The sequence below is a fragment of the Lynx canadensis genome, chromosome B2 (assembly GCF_007474595.2).
Source record: "Lynx canadensis isolate LIC74 chromosome B2, mLynCan4.pri.v2, whole genome shotgun sequence".
Lineage (NCBI taxonomy): Eukaryota > Metazoa > Chordata > Mammalia > Carnivora > Felidae > Lynx > Lynx canadensis.
Genome location: NC_044307.1, coordinates 51,633,971 through 51,656,372, shown reverse-complemented (window position 1 = coordinate 51,656,372; position 22,402 = coordinate 51,633,971). Strand labels below are relative to the sequence as shown.

At 46.1% G+C, this 22,402-nt stretch overlaps 1 protein-coding gene across 1 annotated transcript in view; it reads right to left on the bottom strand.

Moving 5' to 3' along the window:
* The window catches only part of LRRC1 (leucine rich repeat containing 1), a 134,025-nt gene extending 111,825 nt beyond the window's left edge, over nt 1-22,200 (bottom strand). The window contains exon 1 of the mRNA XM_030315729.1: nt 21,824-22,200. Coding sequence (XP_030171589.1) covers nt 21,824-21,982 — 159 coding nt within the window. The 5' untranslated portion in view covers nt 21,983-22,200. The remainder of the gene's footprint in view (nt 1-21,823) is intronic.
* Nucleotides 22,201-22,402: the final 202 nt, after the last annotated feature.

The following is a 22,402-nucleotide window of genomic DNA, read 5'->3' as shown; positions in this document are numbered from 1 at the left end:
TCCCTCAACTCTGTGTGTGTGTGTGTGTGTGTTTGTGTGTGTGTGTGTGTGTGTGTGCACGTGCACGTATGTGCAAGCGTGCTGTCTGGCAATCATGCTGATATTCAGCCACACGCAAATCATTCTTTAAAATCATCACTTAGCCTGGCTCAGTCAATAAGGCATGCAACTCTTAATCTTGGGAGTTGAACATTCAAGCCTCATGTTGAATGTCAAGATTACTTAAAAATAAAATCTTTAAAATAAAAACAAAAAAACAAAAAAAACATCACTTAGGGAACCCATCTTCCAGTGGTTCCTAGAGTTTCCAGACCTCAGAGGCCCACGATGACAATAATGTGGATCTCAAAGGCAATTTCGGTATTTCAAAGGCCAACAGAAATTGAACATTCATCTCCAAAAGGCTAACTAAGGCCTAGCTAGCATGTCTTTAGAAATAGGAAAATTTAACTGTCAACCCACTTAACAAACACAGTGTATCTGGAAGCAAAATCTTTAAAGCCATGCTAAAAAAGTAGGGGATAAATGGCACACACTGCAAGCAGGCAGCACTGTTCAAGCATCTGCGCACTTGCCTGCTCGGAGCTACCCCAGGGACTCACAGCTGAGCAGTCCAACAGACACTGGCAGTGCTTCACCATCACCCCTCCTGTTCACACAGAGCTGTGATACTTTCCAGACCAGCCCATGACCTTATTCTTATTTAAGAACCTAGTTCTTAGGACGCCCGGGTGGCCCAGTCAGTTGAGCGCCTGACTCTTGATTTTGGCTCAGGTCACGATCTCATGGTTCGTGAGATCGAGCCCTGCATTGGGCTCCACATTGAGCACGGAGCCGGCTTGGGATTCTTTCCCTCCCTCTCCCTCTGCCCCTCTCCTCCACTCACCAGCTCTCTGTTAAAAAAAGAAAAATACGTAAGAATCTAGTTCTTAGCCTGTCCCAAACTTCACATGTGCCTTTAAAAGATTTGCAAATGCAGCTTGATGGTCCAAGCTATGTGTAGGTGGCCTGAGGACAGTGTTTTGAAATTTGAGGAAAACCCACCAAGTGATTAATCTGAAGGGCAAAACATGCATTTGGATGTGAAATGCCTAAATCTCATTACCCATAATCACAACTCACACAGTTTATTCACAGGTTTTAAAATCTAAGAAAATAAATACAAAATTGTACTGAATCAACACATACACACAAAAAAACAAAAAACTACCCATTACTTTAACCAGCTAACTCAAGCTGAACCCTGTAAGAAAATGAATTGGAGGCAGAAATTACAGAAAGATGAGAAAAAAAGGTGGGGGGCAAGGAAAGAAAATGCCATGAACAAGCAAAAGAGGAAGTATGAATCAAGAAAGAGACTAAAAGAAAATAAGTCAAAGATGGACTCTCTAGAATAGTGAAAAGGAGGAGGGATGCACGAGTTTCAGAAGAAGCTAGCACATTTTTAACACAATCTGCAGTTCACTTGAGCCACAGGCTTCAGATTACTATCAACCTCCTATTAGCTCCTACTGAAAAACTAATTAGCTAGTTAGCTCTTTATCTTTAAAACCTCCATCCTACAAACCGAACAAAATGACCAGGAAGGTAAGGCGTTACCAAGACTCTGGGATCCAATTCACACACACCTCCCACCCACCTCCTTCCTGTCACAGTCCTAGGAATGTCCAGGGGTTCATAGAGTGGAGGACACAAACAGGCAGCCCATACAGATAAGTCCAGTCTATATCTGATCAACAGTGCATTTTTGAAACTGTTGAACAAGATGTCAATGCTCAAAAACAGGGAGACTTCACATAAAAATTCTGATTTCCTGGGGGAAAAAAATGCAAGCAAGTAAGCATTGAGGGAAGCAGTTAACAGCAGGCCCACATCCTAATGTGACAGGGCTGGGATACAATGGTGAGGGCTGTCCTCCTCAGATGGGGCACATGCTCTCTTCTGCCACAGGTCTGTCCTCAGCCTGCAGTGCCCACATGCCCCTGTCACAGGCGTCCGGACTAGTGGTTCCCAATGGAGGGGACGCTTCCAACAACAAGCCTAGCAGCTCCTACTGACCTCCACACCCACTGCACATCACTGTCCTCTCCCAGGTCCCGTCCTGGAAGACTGACCTCACCCAGAGCTGCTTCCTTTCCTCAGACCTGCTTCCTTTCACCTATCTTCAACTCCAATGGCCACGACCTCTCCCATGGCTTCATTCCTACGATTTTCTCTCTGACCATCCAGCCCTTGCTAAAAAACTCCCTTCTTTCTCTGCCTACACAGCATCCCAAATACCTTTTCCATCAGACACCTCAGCGGCCTCAATCCCTCTTCCGTAGGTACAACAGACACCTACAATCTACCTTTCCCTACCCTGGGCTGGTATAGTTGACACTCTGGAGGACAAAAGAACATACACACCATGAAGGCTGCTGGCACCCCTAGAAATTCACAACAACCCCAGGAACGCCTGCTAGCCCCTTCTCAAGCTTCACCACCCAGAGACACCCCCTGTTCAACCCCCCCCCACTTCTCTCCCCCAGCAACTGCCCTATCTTGTCCTTCCCTGAAGAAACTAAAGCCACCAGGCTTCATCTTCCATTTACCCACATGCATCCTTTCCCTCATTCCTCAAATTCTGTAGGGAAAAAACCCAGTCATGCACACTGAAAATTAAACTGTTACCCTTGACCCCTGCAACCACCACTCTCCTTTTCCAGTTCAGTCAGTCACCAAGTCCTGGCCCTGTTTGCCTCAGAAATATTCTCCCTGTCTCTGGTCTTGCTCCCCCTCAAATCCATCCACAAGCTGCTACCAGGCTGAGCATTCTGAACCCGTGTCTGACCAGACACTCCTGGGTTTAAACTCTGTGATGACAGGGGCGCCTGGGTGGCGCAGTCGGTTAAGCGTCCGACTTCAGCCAGGTCACGATCTCACGGTCCGTGAGTTCGAGCCCCGCGTCAGGCTCTGGGCTGATGGCTCGGAGCCTGGAGCCTGTTTCCGATTCTGTGTCTCCCACTCTCTGCCCCTCCCCCGTTCATGCTCTGTCTCTCTCTGTCCCAAAAATAAATAAAACGTTGAAAAAAAAAAAAATTAAACTCTGTGATGACAAATCAAAGGCCAAGCTCCCGAACCTGGCATTCGCAACCACCTGGGATGGGTCTTCTGCCTGTCCCTTGACCCCCGTACCCCCATACCTCCAACAACACCTGCCTGCATCGTGCCCCCTGCCCTCCACCACCAGAAAACCTCTGCCATCGGCTCCACAACCCAGGCTTCGTCACAATCGGCCTGGGTGGCTGACGCCATCACTAAACTCTGACACCTAAAGGTAGAGACTGGCACTCCCTTCTGCATCTCGGGCGCCTAACAAGGCAGTGGGCCTTCTACGCGTGTTGGCTGCATGAAGATCTCAAGGCTGCTGCTACCTGACTGGATCTGCCAAAGTAGCATGTCGCACAAAAAAATCAGCCTTTGGAGTCTAGCAGACCTGGGCTTAATCCCAGCCAGGTTGTTTTCCATGTGAGTGACCTGAGGCATGGGCCTGGCCTCAGTTTTCACACCTGTAAAATAGGACTTTTGAAAACCCTCCCTGACAACGCCAACCCAAAGTGCCTAGTTGTGCAACTGGAAATAATGTGGGCAGTCAGTCAGGAGCTGCTATTTGCACTTTCAAAACTGTAACTGAGGTTTCATTCCACTCTCCAGCGTGTGCAGTGTGTGGGCAGCCCCGGCCCACAGCCTCAGAAACACTTCCTGCCTTTTGGCCATTTTGCTCCTCATTAACGCCTCCGCTCAGAGGCCAGGGAGAGAGGATGGTCCTTCTGTCAACACGACTAATGATGTGTTATCTTTCTGTGCTACTGTTGACCCTCTGCCAAAGGGACATGCTGACTCAGCCCACACCAGCACCCTCCTTGCAGGTGGACGGCACACAGACGTGTGACACACCTCACTGGGCCGGCGCTGCAGGAGCCTCGTGGCACGCCAGGCTCAGACGGAACGAGGTGAGGCTGTGCCGCTGGAATCATGAGCCCCTCAGAATAACTCCCGACACTAAGGCGCTACAAAGGAGTGGCTGGACACATGAGAAATGTCTAAGGAGCTACATACCTAAACTACACCTGAAAAAAGTTTCTTTTTCGATGCAACAGACATTTTTTGAGCATTTCTTTTAACGAAGGCGCTGAATTCTCAAATGTCTGAGACAGAGATGCATAAAATAAGTCGCTGATGACAAACTGAGGGAAACAAACAAATGCACAACTAAGCCTGATCTTGACAGATGGCATGAGAGAAGCGAGCTGTGAATGGGTCAGGGGAGCACAGACACAGACGTGACTGCAGAACTGGGAGCACTTCACGGAAGTGGCAGCATCTGCACTGAAGAAGAGCATTTCAAGTGGAACACCAACAAAGACATGGGGATCTGGGACTCTGTCACAGAAATCTAACACTTAAAAACCACATTAGAAAGTACAAGAGGGGATCTGGGTGGCTCAGTCAGTTGAGCGTCTGACTCTTAATCTCGGCTCAGGTCACGATCTCACAGTTCACGGGACCGAGCCCCGCGTTGGGCTCTGCGCTGACAGCACAGAGCCTGCTTAGGATTCTCTCTCTCCTTCTCTCTCTGCCCCTCCCCTGCTATCTCTCTCTCTCAAAATAAATAAATAAACTTAAAAAAAAAGTACTAGGAAGTACTTAGAACATACACTAGAATTCAACAATTTAGAAAACAAGCAGATTTGGCAATTTCATCTGTATAATATTTATGTTTTCCTCTCACAAAATTTCACACATAGAATGAAATCTAGGGACAATGTCTGCATGTACAAGCTTTTTTGTTTTTCTTTTAAGAATACTTTGCAACAGAAGTCACTCCTTCTAGACTCTTCCTGAGCAGATGGTCCCTATGTTTTTGGCAGAGGACACGGAGTTAAACCAGAGAGAGACATAACAACTACCCACTGATGGGAAACAAGGGCGTCTGCCACAGTCAGCCAGGCTCACACTGTCTGTCCTCCCTGCCCTCCTCTTGCAGCAGGCACTTGAACCCCACAGCCAGTCCCAAGCCCCTTATTCCTATCCCTCGCCTACCTGCTTCCCACTTAGAAAACTAGGGTTGGGCCCGTGGCTCCGTGTCCGCCTCTGCTTGAGATGCCACCCCCATGAGGGGCTGCAGCAGGAGACGGAGCCCAGCACACCACCCAGAAGCCACACCAGTGCCCAGCGCCACCAACCTGCCAAGCCCACCCCCGAACCACCGTCCTTCAGGCTTCCTCCTATGTGAGATGGCTAGACGCCTATTCGAGACATTTTCGGTTGCAAAGCTTGTGACGTGCAGGCAGAGTATTCCAAATACACCCCTCTGTTTCTCCAGGGCTGAACCCTCTGTAAGGAGAAACCGCCAGGGATCTGAAACCACAGAAGTTCCCTGACACTGCTCTTGAGCCAGGTTTACTTTGGGCCTAAACCTGAAAAATGAAATAAAACATTTAGAATATATAAATGTTTAAAACTATATAAACTACACCTCATCAGCAATAACCATCTAGTATATTTACCTGACAAAACATATCTTTACTCCGGTTTCCTTTTTAAACAGTAAGTTACTACAGAGAGGTGGGGATGGGGAAGGTGGAAGAGTAGGGGTTGGATTAGCTTCTCTCTTCTCGTGGCCTCTACAGAACTCAGCAAATCACTAGTTACCAGAGATGCAGGGCATAACCCCCTCGCCACTCTTCTTGCCATTGAGAATCAGGTTATGAGGTTATGAGAACCAAGGTGGGTAATTAGCCGTGGCATACTATAAGCTAAGGTGAGTCTATTGTAAAGTGCATGTTTTCTATTAACTCAATCTTATTGGCATCCATTTGTTGCAGTCCTGGAATATGTATAGCTCCAATAAGTACAGTGGAACCTCTTTTTAACATTTATTTACAGAGAGAGAGAGAGAGAGAGGGAGAATGTAAGCAGGGGAGGGTCAGAGAGAGGGAGGGAGAGAGAGAATGCCAAGCAGGCTCCATGTTGTCAGCACAGAGTATGACTCAGAGCTTGAACCCCTGAACCATGAGCTCATGAGCAGAGCCACAGCCAAGAGTTGGATGCTTAACCAACTGAGCCACCCGGGTGCCCCAAGAGCCTCTTGATAATACTAATCTTTACAGTCAAGACCAATAACTGCCTTATAACCTAATCACTTGATATCATTCTTTCAAAACAGAGACAAATGGCGTAACAGGTGAATAATTATGAGCAGAATTATAATGAGGGCACTGCTGTGATAAAACCAGTGCTCATTATGTTCAGTGAGACCTATTGTTTTTCCAAACGGATGTGCTTTTACTTCAAGAGTTTGTAAGGATACAGCTACAAGTTACTTCCTGAAGGGAAGAAACCCAGCACCAAAGAATGGGTGCCTCTAATCTTCTTTTAAAGATTATGCTTGAATGGGCACATTACTATTTGGTGACCTAATTCTTAAAGTGATATTTCAGCTCAGTGCTCTTTTTCTTTTCTTTTTAATTTTTTTATTTTATTTTTGAGAGAGAGAGACAGAGACAGAGTGTGAGTGGGGGAGGGGCAAAGAAAGAGGGAGACACAGAATCTGAAGCAGGCTCCAGGCTCTGAGCTGCCAGCACAGAGCCCGACATGGGGCTTGAACTCACAGACTGTGAGATCATGAGCTGAGCTGAAGTCGGACGCTTAACAGACTGAGCCACCCAGGCACCCCATTGGTGCTCTTTTTCTTAACAAGGCAAAAATAACCGAGGTGACATGGGTATCTGTCTCTGTTCCCTTTCACAGAACAGACACAATTCCTGACCCATCAGGTGGCTTTTGGTGTAGACAACATGGTCGCCCCATATTTAGCCTGAAGGAAGGAAGACACAGTGGTTAGGAATAAGGGCTCTCGAACCAGACTGCATCGACTGGACCCCTAGCTCTTCTGCTTCCTAGCTGTGTGACCTTAGCAAGCTAATTCATCTGTGTCCCAGTGTCATCAACAGCAAAATAAAGCTATTTATGTAAAATGAAGTCATGGTTGTAGAAAGGATTAAATGAGTTACTCACAGGAAGTATTTAGAACAATTCAAAGCACGCTGCTCAAAAACAGTGTGCTTTCTTATAATTATCATTACCCAGACTTCCTCTCCTAAGTTCTAGGTCTCATAAAAACTTCTGACATGTCCCAAGTCAAGTACTTCCTATGCTGCTATATTCCTTTTCCCAGTCCACCGTAAACAGCTCTGTCATTCCCTAGTTGACAAAACCAAAGCCCTGCATCCAATACATCAGCAGGTCTTCCTGACTTTACCCCCAAGATATAGCTCATTACTCACTGCTACCACCCTAGCCCAAATCACCAACAGCCCTTCTACACAACTTTTCAATAAAAGGCTTCCTCTCCAGGTCTCCCTGCTTCTCTGAACTCTTCCTCCCTGTCTCTCACCAGCTGGCAGAGGGAACTTTCTAAACCCTAAGTCAGCTATCCTGCGGGTTCATGATCTGTCATACTTCAAGTGACCAAACAAATAAATAAATAAAAACAAAAACAAAAACAAAACAACAATCCAACCTCCCCACCAGGGTCTCCATACCCTTACATACATGAACCCCACCAACATCTTCACTTCTCTTCCCTGTCATACTGTGTTCCAGCCTCACTGGCCTTCTTTCTGCCTACAAAATTGCCAAACTCATCGCCAAGTCTTTGCAAGGACTTCTGGCATATTCACACAGCTACCTTCCTGCATCAATCAATACAAATGCTGCCTCCATGGAGAGGCATTCTTCCTCCTATCGCTCCCTACTGCATTTCCCTGTTTTATTTTCTTTTGTTTTTTCATTATTTTTTATACGATTTATTGTCAAGTTAGCTAACATACAGTGTAGTCTTGGCCTCAGGAGTATTCCTATTCATCACTTACATACAACACACAGTGCTCATCCCAACAAGTGACCTCCTCAATGCCCATCACCCATTTTCCCCCCGCCCCCATCCCCCCCACCCAACACTCTGCCAGCAACCCTCAGTTTGTGACCTGTATTTAACAATCTCTTGTGCTTTGCCTCCCTCTCTCTTTGTAACTTATTTGCCCTTCCCTTCCCCTAGGGTCTTCTGTTAAGTTGCTCAAACTCCACATGAGTGAAAACATATGATATCTTTCTCTGACTTATTTCACTTAGCATAATTCCCTCCAGTTCCATCCACATTGCTGCAAATGGCAAAATTTCATTATTTTTCATCACCAAGTAGAATTCCAGTGTGTGTGTGTGTGTGTGTGTGTATACACACACACACACACACACACACACACATATACATACACACCACATCATCTTAATCCATTCATCAGTTCATGGGCATTTGGGCTCTTTCCACAATTTGGCTATTGTTCATTAGCACTGCTGTAAACATTGGGGTGCATGTGCCCCTTCTAATCAGTACTACTATATCCTTTGGATAAATTCCTAGCAGTGCTATTGATGGATCACAGGGTAGTTCTATTTTTAAATTTTTGAGTAAACTCCACACTGTTTTCCAGAGTAGCTGCACCAGTTTGCATTCCCACCAGCAGTACAAGAGGATGCCCCTTTTTCCACATCCTCGCCAGCATCTGTAGTCTCCTGATTTGTTCATTTCGGCCACTCTGACCAGTGTGAGGCAGTGTCTCAGTGTGGTTTTGATTTATATTCCCCTGGTGATGAGTGACATTGAGAATCTTTTCATGTGTCTGTTGACCATCTGGATGTCTTCTTTGGAAAAGTGTCTATTCATTTCTTCACTGGATTATATGTTTTTCAGGGGCTGAGTTTGGTAAATTCTTTACTATCTTTTTGACACTAACCCTTTATCTGATATGTCATTTGCAAATATCTTCTCCCATTCTGTTGGTTGCCTTTTAGTTTTGCTGATTGTTTCCTTAGCTTTGCAGAAGCTTTTTATCTTGATGAGGTCCCAATAGTTCATTTTTGCTTTTATTTCCCTTGCCTTCAGAGACATATCAAGTAAGAAGTTGCTGCGGCTGAGGTCAAAGAAGTTGCTGTTTTCTCCTCTAGGGTTTTGATGGTTTCCTGTCTCACATTCAGGTCTTTCATCCATTTTGAGTTTGTCTTTGTGTATGGTGTAAGAAAGTGGTCCAGTTTCATTCTTCTGCATGTTGCTGTCCAGTTCTCCCAGCACCATTTGCTAAAGTGACTGTCTTTTTTCCACTGGATACTCTTTCCTGCTTTGTCAAAGGTAAGTTGGTCATACATTTGTGGGTCCATTTCTGGGTTCTCTATCCTATTCCATTGTTCTATATGTTTGGTTTTGTGCCAATCTGACTGGATGATTACAGCTTTGTAATACAGGCTAAAGTCTGGGACTGTGATGCCTCCAGCTTTAGTTTTCTTTTTCAACATTACTTGGGCTATTCAGGGTTCCATACAAATTTTAGAATTGTTTGTTCTAGCTCTGTGAAGAATGCTGGTGCCATTTTGATTGGGACTGCATTGAATGTGTTAGATTGCTTTGGGTAGTATCGACATTTTAACAATTTGTTCTTCCAATCCACGAGCATGGAATGTTTTTCCATTTCTTTGTGTCTTCTTCAATTTATCTCATAAGCTTTCTATAGTTTTCAGCATACAGATCTTACACCTCTTCAGTTAGGTTTATTCCTAGGTATTTTATGGTTCTTGGTGCAATTGTAAATGGGACCGATTTCTTCATCTCTCTTTCTGTTGCTTCATTATTGATGTATAGAAATGCAACCAGTTTCTGTACATTGATTCTCTATCCTCCAACTTTGCTGAATTCATGTATCACTTCTAGCAGTGTTTCGGTGGAGTCCGGCTTTTCCATGTAGAGTATGTTATCTGCAAAAAGTGAAAGTCTGACTTCTTCTTTGCCAATTTGGATGCCTTTTATTTCACTTTGTTGTCTGAATGCTGAGGCTAGGACTTCTCCCTGTTTTGTTTTCATTACAGTTTTTATCACTATCTGAAATTCTTATGTGCTTTTCCATTTACTGGCTGTCTCCCTTACCTGGAATGAAAACTTGTAAGAATAAGGCAAGATAGTTATCTTGCTAGATAGAACAATGCCTGAAGCAGAGTCAACACTCAATTAACTCTGTGCAGTGAACAGGGGAAGGAGGGAGAGTGGGTTGAGATCCAGCAGAGATCTATCCCCAGTGCCCATTCCTGAATGTAGCTGCCTGGGAAGCCAGATACCAATACCTGGTCAGAAGCCCGCTTTGCAGGATGGTGGAAAGCTGTCACCTCTGATCCCAGTACACTCCTTGAAAGCCACCTCAGTCTGATATTAACCCATCCAGAGAACCCATATCCTCAATCATCAGTCCCCAAACTAAGTTTGCCTAAATACGGTCTCTCGGGCACTCAAACCAACCCAAAGTAAAGTTTCAAACAACTACCTATGGACTGCTTCAGTTCATTTAATAAAAAGACAAAAAAGTCCCAGCTATGTTTCCCATTTTACTTCACTTCTAAAAGCTGGGGAAATGCAACTGACATGGGGGAAAATCTCAGTGTTCAAAGGTTGTCTGTGCCTGTGTGGGGGTGGGATGTGGGGGGAGGGTGTGGGTATGTGTAGGGAGGTGTGGGGTATGTGTGGGTATGGGGGGGTGAGGGAGTGTCAGGGGGAGGATGTAAGTATGTGGAGTGGGAGTGAGTTTGGGGGGAGGGGGAGTGCTGTTTAAACCAGAAAAAATCTGCTGATCTTTTTCCCTTAACTGGTTCTGAGAATCAACAACTGACCACAAGAGGGTATTTGGAACAGCTTCACCTTATCATCCAATCCTTGATTATAATTATTAAGCCCACACTTGTGGTTCTGCTAAACCTCACTAAGCAACCTCATGGGGTATGTGCACAACTGTGGGACCACTCTCCTAAGGTTAGCAAGGTGGCATCATGTTGTAACAATTCAGAAAATTGGCACTCAAGGAGATCAGAACTCAAAGGTGCCCTGAACACCAATGACACCATCCCTTCATCATTCAGATAAGGAAACTGAGGCTCAAAGGATTATGTGATTTGCCCAAGGTTACAATGCTAGTGTCATTCAGATCAAGGACAAAAATCTGGACTACGAGGCCAGCGTTCATCTCCCTCCATCATGACACCACTCATCCATACAAAGACCAGAAAGCTCTGCTCCTCTTGGAATAATCATCAGGCTCTTGCTTACAGGTGTAGTCCAAACCCACTTCTTTCTTTCTTTTATTTAAAAATTTTTTAATGTTTATTTATTTTTGAGAAAGAGAAAGAGAGGTAGAGCAAGAGTGGGGGAGGGGCAGAGAGAGGGGGAGACGCAGAATCCGAAGCAGGCTCCAGGCTCTGAGCTGTCAGCACAGAGCCCAAAGTGGGGCTCAAACTCACGGACCGTGAGGTCAGGACCTGAGCCGAAGTCGGACGCTTAACTGACTGAGCCACCCAGGTGCCCCAAGTCCAAACCCACTTCTAAATCCACTTCCCAGCAGGGCTGAAAACTTCCCCAAGAATGCTGCTCAAATATGTATTAAATGTTTGATCTGTGCCAACCACCCTGTTAGGCAGCAGGAATGCAAAGAAAAAAAAAGTGTGTAGCTTTAAGAAACTCACTTTGATGGGAGAAAGAGATAATTACAAAGAGGTACAAGTAATGACACAGGTGTCCCCAGAGACCAGAGAGGCAGTAAGGGAAGGCTTCCTGGAGGAATGTTATCTCCTGAGCTGTATCCCCTGGGATGAAGAGCAATGAGCCAGGCAAAGAAATTGAGAAAGAGTAACTCATGGTAGACAGAGTTAAATAAAAAAAAAAAAAAATGAAGACTCATAAGTATGAAATAATATGTTGGCAACCAAGGGTAGCTAACTCTTGCTGAAACACAAGCTGGAAAGTTCAGGTTGGAAAAAGATGGGAGATAAGGTGGAAGGGGTAGGCAGAGAACAAAAACACTGCCAGGTTGTGTCCTGCAGGTGTGAGAAGCCACTGCAGCAGGAAGCCACTCATCACATTTGTGTGTTATTTTAGAGAGAGAGAGCATGTACAAGCAGGGGAAAGGGGCAGAGGGAAGGAGAAAGGGGTGGAGAGCAGGAGGTGGAGGGGAGAGAGGGGGAGAGAGGGAGGGAGAGGAGAGAGAGGGAGGGAGAGAGGAGAGAGGGAGGGAGAGGAGGAGAGAGAGAGAGGGAGGGAGAGAGAGAGGGGAGGGGAGGAGAAAGGGAGGGAGAGAGGGGGAGGAGGGAGGGAGAGAGAGAGAGAGAGAGAGAGATAGAGAGAGAGAGAGAGAGAGAGAGAGAGAGAGAGAGAGAGAGAGAGACTCTTAAGCAGGCCCCACACTCAGCATGGAACCCAATGCGGGGCTTGATTCCACAACTCTGGGATCATGACCTGAGCTGAAATAAAGAGTCGGACACGCAACCAACTAAGCTACCCAGGTGCCCCACATTTGTGTTTTAGAAAGATCACTGCAAGTAGTGAGAAAGGGACTGAGGAGTAAAGGACTAAAAGAGTTTGAGCCTTGGGAGAGGCTGATCCACACAAGTCCAGCACACCAAGTTAATGCCCAAGCTTCCTGTCACCCCACCATGCTTCATATCACCTTGGCCCCTGTTCCAGAAACAGAGCCAAGTCAACCCAGAGTGAGCTCCATGGCACAAGATTGTGTCGCCTCACAAAAGCTCCCTGTCTACAATGCCCGCCCACCCTTCCCAGCCTCTCTGAACCTACCTTCAGTGAAAACCAGAGTCCTGCTTTCCTGATGCCCCAGTGAGCCTCCTGCAAGGGTCTACAGCAAGTCCTGGTTTACTGACCCGTGTGACACTGAGCCACATTAGGAATTCCATGACTCAAACTTCTCTCCCGAACTCAAGAGTGTAAACTACCTGAAGCCAAGACTTAGATGTCAGCTTTCCAAAGACCTGGAACAAATATGTGATTAACTGACTGAAGCCCATCTGAGGGCTTTTCCAGGCCTATAGGAAGGAGTCACAGTGGAAAATAAAAGGAGCAGAGATGGGGTGCCTGGGTGGCTCAGTTGTTTGAGTGTCGGACCTTGATGTAGGCTCAGGTCACCATCTCACAGTTCATGAGACCAAGCCCTGAGTTGGGCTCTGCAACCAAAGCCTGCTCAGGACTCTCTCTCCATCTCCCTCCATGCCCCTCCTTCATTTGCGCTCTCTCTCAAAATAAATAAACTAAAAAAAAAAAAAAAAAAAAAAAAGGAGCAGAGATGATAGAACCAGTCTCTAGGCCCCTAGAAAATCCACAGGACTTAGAATCTAGAGTTGGAGATGTACAGTCCACATTTTCATTTTGCTTTGACATAACACTTTACCTCTCTAGATTTTCATTTCCTTAGCTACATAAAGTGGGTAGATTTCTATAATTTCTAACAAGGCCTTCCCATCTCACTATTATTAAAAAAAATCTTTGACAATCTAGCAAGATCTATAAAATTTGTAATGTATACCCTTTCATCCAACAATTATGCTTCTTAAAATTTATCTTAAACATTTGCACAGGAGCACAAAGTAATATGTACAAGAACATTTAATCCAGCATGGCTCATCACTGCAAAATCAGAAACCATTTAAATGTCAGTAATAGGAGAAACGTTCAATCAATCGTGAAACATCCAGTACAGTGGAATACTACAGCCCCAGAAGCAATGCTAGAAGACATCTATACGTACTGATATGGAAGATGTCCAAGGCAGTGTTATGTAAAAAAAGCAAATAGCAAAGCAATTTATATAGTGAGAGTTCTTGCTTTGTTTTAACAATAATACATGGTGATGTATGAAGAGAAAAAAAATCCATAAGAATACATTCTAAAATTGTTAATGGCTGGTATCACTTCAAAGGATGCAAGGAAAATGTCATCTTCATTCTTTGAGTTCTTTTAAGTATCCAATCCATATCACTCCTTTAATGAGATAAAACAAGGCCATGTCATGGTCCAAAGTCAAGCCAGTTGCACTCCTAGCCTGAGCTCAGAGGTCTCAGCATCTTCTGAACCAAGTTAAGCAGCAGGAGCCCACATCACATCCTCAGAGGTTCAGAAGCCACTTTCTGGCCTTTGCATGAGCTCATCTGACTTGAGCTCCTAGTTTCTACCACAAGTCAGCTGACAGGCCCTCCTGATGATCTTTTCCCAAGAAGTAGGTGTGGACTGTGGACAGAAAGGTGATGAGAGTGGCCAGGGTAGACACAGACCTCTCCATCTGGCCACACTACCCAGGAATCAGTCTGGAACATGCTGTAATTAGGTGTAACACCTCCTTCCACCCACCACATGACAAATCCATTCCTTGCGGTTCTTGGAAACTGAAATACCAAATTTCTTCCAACTGAGTCAAATTCTCTGGACTCTAGAATTACAGCCTAGATAAGGAAACTCTTCAAAATAATGACAAGCCAAAAAAAATGTTTTTTCATTTTTAAAAATATTTCATCTTCTAGGAGCTCAAAGTATTTTTACAGTAGACACACATACATACCATTAGACCTTCTAAAATACCACATGCAATAGTAAATTACCATTCCTGTCCACTAAATAATACCCAAGAGAAAGTAAATGGACATCCAGGAGTTTCTTCTATGCATTTACTAAGCTCTGGCCCATGATCTCATCATCCCTCATAACTATCACATGAAGGAGAGGACAAACATTTGTAGCCCTATGTTCTGGGTAGGGTTCCAAAATAGGCTAAATCCCCCTAGACTTCCGTGAACAAAGAGAAAAGCCTTCAGCACTCACTCAATCCTTACCTAAAAGAACCCACTGCTTCTGGTTGTTCCATGGCACAGCAAGGTCATGGCTGAGATTTCTGTCATCATTGCTAAGAAATGTTTACCTTGCTATTCCTGACCCCCTTGTGTAAATATCAACTACACTTATCCCCAGAATGTCAAGTCTGTGGTATAGACTAAAAAGGTATTCCTTTTTAAGGAAATCCCAAGTCCCTACTTACTATAGTACAGAAGCTGCAAATTCTGGCAGAGAGGATAATGCACTGGAAAGCTGGAAGGAAGGTTCAATGCACCCCTTTTCACTGGAAGCCCCTTGGAAGAGGCAGGAGGAACTGTGAAAACAAGCTTATTTTGCTATTTTACCAGCATCACTCATCTTTGTCCATCCCAGAAAAGTTTTATTAAATGAATAGTTTTACTTTCCCTCAAAGACGTGAGCTATTTTTTTAAAGACACATAATTTCCAAGTTCCTCTAGAAAAATAAAAATTCTGCAAGTGTTAGCCTTTCAAAGCATGAGTAGAAGATGATGAAACTAAAGTCCATGGTACGGTACACAAATAGTATGCGTTCATATTACTCAGAAACACAGAACGCCAGGGCTACCAGTGTTCCTGCAGGTTCATGTTTATAAACTTGATGACCATATTCATCTGAAACGCAAAACGAACAAACTCTTGCCACCCATAGCACATCTGGCTATTCTTCCTTCCCCTGAGTCAATAACTACATATAATGCTTGCCATGTCTTAGTGAGCAATTCACAAGCTGAATGCAGGCACATGCCACAGTCAAGGAAAAGATGTCCCCCCAAAAGGAGGTAAATGCTTTTTACTTGGTGTTACACAAGTATTACTGAAGTGCCTCAGAAGATCAGCACAGCAGAAAAGGTAGCACAGCAGAAAGAGCACTGGACCCAAGGGCAGGAATGCCCAAGGTGAACATCTTTGACAAAGCCATCTCCCTTGTTCATCCCCAAGACGCTCTATCATTTCCTCTGGCCTAGACCACCATAGTGGGCTCCTGGCTTGTCTCCCTGACTCTAAACCCTGTGCTCTGGAATTACCTTTCTAAAGCAAAGATCTAACTGTACTGCACCTCTACTTACACACCATCCATGGGCCTCCTCTGTCTCTAGGTCAGAATGTACCTCCTCAGCAACATTGTCAAGAGCCTTTCACGATCTGGCCCCAGAACCCTCTCCAGGCACGCTCTACTGCTCAGGTGCCCCTCATTCTAGCCACCTGGAAAGGACTGGTTTTGGCAACAGCTGACATACTTTGTCCTTCCTTCCAGTCAAGTGTGAATGTCACCACCTCCAAAGTCTTCCCTCAGCTCCTCAGAGAATGTGAGACTCCTCAGAGCTGCCATGAGCTTTCTGCAGAGGCTCCCTCCTAAGCATGCACATACTGTCGGGCCTCCTCTGGCCCAGGCAGGCCCACAGGTGGTAAATGCACACGTGGAGCTGGAGCCAAATGCCTACTCCAGAACTGACCTTGACCATGTTTCCTAAACAAGATTCTTAAGTAAGTTTCTTAAATAAGTCTCAATGTCTGCATTTGCAAAACTGAAATTCTAACAGCTAAAGCGTGTTATTCAGTTTGAGAGAAATAATTTATGTAGAGTACCTAATTCGATGTTTGGAGCTTAGTAAAATCTCAATAAGTGGTGACTATTATACTTCTTATTAATAGGTACTAAATACTCAGTATTTCTTAATCAGAGAGATTTGGCCCTCCACTAACCCAAGGCAAATTACAACTTCTCCAGGTCTCAGTTTCCTCACCTATAAGGGGGTGGGGGAATTGGGGGCAGAGAGAAGTAGGAGAAGGGGGGTTGGATGAACACATAAGAGACTCACAATTAAGTGCAAAACTGTGCAACAGGATACCTGAGAAATGAGAATGGTTTCCTTACCCTGACAAATGCGTGGGTCATCACTTTAAAGGGAAAGTCCTCTCTTGGGCTCCCTTCTTCCTAAGCTTTCACTTAAATTATTTTTATTCCAATGTTACTTAAGTATGTCTAAACATAAAACTAGGTATGCCCTCCCTGCGCCTTAGCTCTTACAAAACTATAAGGTGAACCAATTAAAAATCTGACAAAAACCAATAAAAGAGAACTCAACGCTAATCTGACGTGACAAATGACAATGACACATTGGACAGTCATCGCATGGCTGCACATACTGGTACAGCCACTACCTCGGAGCAGGCTCCTGGCAACTCTGCCTGCCTGCACCACCGTGAGCTCTGTGACCCCTTCGGCTACCCACCACTCTTCTCTAACAAACGCTATGAAACCTTTGCTCACGTAACTTCCAGCTATCATCTGACCCAAACACGTGATTTCTGCAATAAGCCCACATCTGTTCTTTCCCCCTCAGCTAGAGACAATTAAGGGAGTGCTCAATCAAACACAGATTATGGCACTACTAAAACCTTATGGCACTACTCATCTGTAAGTTCACCTAGATGTATGGAACCTATGAGTTTTTAATTATTATTGAAAAGAGCATTAAAATTTTAATTCTGGTTTTAAAAAATGACTTACAAACTCCCAGGAAAATGTGTCCCAACTCTGGGTTAAGAAACATTGTTTTATTTGGAGGGAAAAAAAAGGGGGCATCTCACCACAGTAACTGCAAAACTCTTAGACCTCATATATCTGACTGTTAAGTACTTTGCGTGCACTTACAGAGTAACCATACAAACCAGGTACTAAGACAACAAGTGAGGAAACCAAGGCTTGAAGAAAGTATCCAAGCGACGGAGTAGCATGTGAGCTATCTGACTTCAGCATCCGTGGTCTCTGCTCCTTGAAGACAAGCCCAAAGAGCCTTGGTCCATGAACTTGTGAAGAACGGCTGTCCCACTGAAGTGGGACATGGCAAGTTTAAGACAAAAGGGACTTATTCCAAGGGGGAATGGATATCCTCTTAACAGATCACAGTTGGAGATTTGACAGTCACAGTCAGAAATTATGTTTACAATGCCTAAAATCATTTCAAAAAGATATGACTGTCAAAGATTCCCAGCCAGAAAGAGATAGAGAACAAAACGGTAAGAAAAAAGCCACTGAATTCAGAATGACTTTATTCCCCATGACGAGTTTCAACAGATTGGTATATAGTAGACGTGAGACTGCAGGAAGGGAATCACGATGGCTTGAGAAACGGGGGCAGCTTACCCATGACAGCACGTGTGAAGAACTCATTCATGCAACAAGCATGTGCATGCCTACTATGCCAGCCACTGCCCCAGGTTCAGCATGACAAAAGCATCCCCTGCCCTTGTGGAGGTGATGTACAGTTGGGAGACAAAGAACATGAGTAAAATAGGAGGGGCTAAATAAGCACATAGAGGCAAGTAAGCAAGTCTAGAGTTTGGTAGTATAGGGCTCTAAGGGCTGGAAAAAATAAAGCAGGATAATGAGAAAGAATGATGGAAAGGGGAGATATTTGAGATAATGTCATCTGGCAATCATCAAAAGATCAACTAAACCCTAAATAAGAGTAGGTGACAAAATGAAACTTGGTTTTATAAGCTATATGGGTTCAACAGCCTTTACTCAAAATATGTGCTGCCTATTAGACTAGGCTCTGTACTGAAGCCAGAGAGATGGCATGAAGGTATCCAAGAATCCATGCACCTTGAGGGGGAAATTGACAGTGTCAGAAACACTAAGGAAGCACAGAGGGGAGCAAAGGCTCTTGGGGAAGACAAAACAAGCTTCACCATATCAGTGACCTTTACTTCTCAAGTGGCTTCCAACTTAAAGCAACCAGAGACTGTGCATCTAACCAGCTAGAGTCTTGAAAAGGTCACTCCCAACTTGAATATTCTCTGACTATATTGGAGGTGGATAGATGCCAGAGCCATGATATGCTTAAGAGAAAGAGGCAGAGGAGAAAGATCTGTATCAGGCGAGGGCTAAATTCCTTCAACAGACAAGAGCTGTTACTGAGCAGGACCTACTGGGTGCCAGGCTCTATGCTCCAAGGATGAGCAAAAGCATGCCAGCATCTCAGGAAGTTAGAGTCAGACTGTCTCCGTTACTAGGCATCCCAAAGGGATGGAGCCGGGAGGAAGTGAGAAGGAGAAGGTGGATGGGAATGGGATGGTGAGCCTATCATCCAGCTGGGGTCAGGCTACAGATGAACGTTCCAAGCCTTCCCTGCAGAACAGCAGCACTGAGAGGCTACTACAAGGTGGACCCACTGGCCGAGGATGGGGATGCAGGCTCAGCAAAAGTTTAGATTAGGAAGTAAACCACCAAGCTAGCTGTCATGCCCCCTCTACCCCATACTCACCGACGCTGTATTCAAGTCATCTACCTCCCCATAAAAGTTGTGAATAGCTCATAGGAATCATGCCTTCTCTAATCTCTATATTCCTAGCACTGCAAATGATGAAGGGTCAGTAAATGTTTGACAGAGACCAGGCTTAATGCAGGAGTAAAACAGGAGGGGCTAAATAACTGAGATTTTAATGGGTGTGAAAAGCTGAATAAGCCAAGATCCTGCTAGGGTGTCCAAAGCTGCTGAACAGGGCGGGGCGGGGGGCGACCAGTGACTCGGCATCTAACAGCTGAACAGCCTTGATGGAGTCGCTTCATTCTGAGTTTCAATTCGCAAAATAAGGGAGCTGAAGCAAATCTGAGGTTACAACCTTTCAGTAGAAAGGAGACGGCTTTTCATCATCCTGAACCGTGAACAATGTCTGTATCTTTGCTTTTGGGGTATGGGGTGCGGACTTCCCCCTTGTCTGTCTTCCAAACAAATTACAGAGAAGAGAACAGCCAGCCAGCAAGACCACCACCACAAGGACCCAGGAGGTCTGTCAGCAAAAGAGGGCCCCTGGTGATGGGGCAGGTAAGGAGACAGAGGTTTAGAGGAGGGTGGGGGTAGGGACAGCAGGGAGCAGTGCTAATGAGTTATGCAGATCTCAGAGGGGAAAAACAGCCCAAGGAAAGGACTTCTACTTTGAATGAAATATCTGTGCTTTCAAGGTGGTTGTGCACATCTGGCTTATACCCATCCAGGCACCCAGACACGGTAAGTCGTGAAGAAATCATTTTTAAACAACCTAGAAACTCTAAAACTAATTTCGGAGCTGTAAGAGCAATAATTACCCATAAGCAAGACCACCTTTAGCCTCTGAAAGCTTGTTTATTTATACTGTATCTACAGAGTGCTATCAGACTAGCTTGAGCCTCTGAGAAGTTTCCAGTTAGGATTAGTATGAATACCTAACACTTCCAAAACCCATAATTTCCCCTTACAAAGCTGAATTCCCCAACATTACAGGAAAACCCACAAACTTTGCAGAAGGGAGTAAAAAGCCAATCCAGTCAAAGGAAACCTTCCAGTTCTGTAAAAACAAACAAACAAACAAACAAAATACCACAAAGAACACTAAAACATTTCTAGTTAAATAGCTTTTCACTCAATCTTTAATAACTTCATGCTGACACACTTGAAAAGTATTAAATAACATATTCTGTATTTCTGGCAATAGCAATGCCTAAAACTTACTTACAACTTAAGGCAGTAAGTGAGCTTATGCCTTTCAAGTCAAATTTGAGCAAGCTCAAGGCCAGACAAAGCCATGCGTCTGAAAATGCCTGCAAAATAATAAATGCCTGAGGGAACTGTACGGCTTTTTTGCTTCTAAGCTAAATAAAGCCTGGGGGGCTTTGCAAAGATCCTAGTGAGGATAATCCACACGATTACACAGAGCAAACCATCCGATTCCACATGAACCAAGGAAAGTTAATCAAAGAGAAAGAACACTTTAAATATTAAGAAAAACACACCGTTCTGCTTTTTAAAACACTTGGTCAGCGCTGAGGAACGCCATCAGGTCATTTTAACAAGCCAGAACATTTGACTAGCGAGCGTCTCTGTGACAGTCCTGTGTTAACTAAAGGACAAGAAAGATATTTGAGTCCCAACGCTCAGGCTCACGTCTCCTCCCAATTCCCAGCAGTCTAGTCTCCCTACTTCCTGCACACCTTTGGATTACTGCACACCGACTTCCTGCACACCCGGGAGTTGTGATACCTTCTTCCTTAAGGGTTACTCAAGCTAATTTCCTCGGCAGCAAGCTCGAAGGTTAAAAGTTCGCAGTCCCAGACCCTCCGTTAAAGCTCAATCAGCATGTGTCTTAGCCGCACCAGACTGATTAATGTATGTAAACAACTCTGAAGAGGTAACGCATCACTGCAAGGATAGAAGTCAGCAGGCTGAAGGTACGCGCTCCGGGAGAGGCGGCTGGCAATGCTGGCCCGCCGGGCGCAGCCTCTACTGACGTTCACAGCGGCTCCTTCCACGCAACAGGTCCACGCAGGCAGGGCCCAGCGGCGGGCACCTGGGCACCTGCCCACAGGTCCCAAAGCATCTCCCTCCTGCCCGATATCCTCCAGCTCACCTCCCCTCACCTCCAATTCCCAACCGGCCGCGGAGCCAAGGCCGGCCAGCTCAAGGCCGGCCAGCTCGCCAAACTACAGTACTTTCAAGCACTGCCCACCAGCGATAAGGCCCCGGGGGCACATTCCTGAACACGCCTAGTTAGTGCGGCTCACTTGCGCGCTGCCACCCGGGAAGCGCGCCCTGGCTAGTGGTCGGGGAATGCAGTGCAAGGAAAACTGCCCTGAGAGCAGATGCCACGCTCTGTCCTTCCACCTGGGAACAGCCCCAGCCACCTGGCTCCTCACCTGCCCGGGTACAAATGCCAGTTGTTAGTACTTAGACGTGTATCTAAACTCCTTACCAGCCCAGAACGTTTCCTTAGTCGCACAAGCTCTAGTGACTACTTAGAAAATATCAAGTCGCTCGCTTTGTATAAAATGACAAGGAACTTTTAATGCGAGGGGAGGAGGGTAAGGGAGGAAGAGGCAGGTGAATGCAGGTAGTGGTGGCTCTGCGGGACGTGGCGACGGGATCTGGAGGTGGAAGAGGGATAGAGTGTGGAAGGAGGTGGAAGAGGGATAGAGTGGGAAGGGAGGTGACCTCGGGAGAGAGGAGGGAGAGGGCTGGCCAGGCTCGGCCGAGTTCCCCCAAAGGCGGCGCGCAGGTGAGGCCGGACACTCACCTCGGGCAGCTCGCGGAGCTGGTTGGCGTCCAGCAGCAGCTCCTCCAGGCTGCGGGCGTAGCGGTAGATCTCCTCGGGGACATAGACCAGCGAGCAGTGGCGCTTGTCGATCGTCTCCACATGACGGTTGCACCGCCACAGGGGGATGCAGTGGAACATCGCCGCCCCCGCCGCCGGGTCCCGAGCCGCGGAGACCCGGGCTCTGAGCCCGCTCCGCCCGGCGGCTCCGCTCCGCCCGCTGCCCAGTCCGCACTCGTTGGCTCCCGTGCTCGCTTGCTCCTCGCGCCGGGGTTCCCAAACGCTTCCAGGAACCACGGGCGGGAGCCCCAGCCGAGTCCCAGCGCCCCCGCCCGCCAGCCGGTACGTCCCCTCCCACCTTCCAGTCGCGCCGCCACGGCCGCTACTGCCGCGCGGAGCTTCCTACTCGCGGCCACCGCGCGACTGAGCATGCGCGCCAGTGGGCGCGCGCGAGGGCGTATCCCGACCCGGGGGATGCTCCGCTCCGGGTTTTCCCGGAGACCTGGAGCCGGAGAGGGTCGAAACCTGCGGGCCGGGCGCTCTCGGTCCCCCAACTCTGGC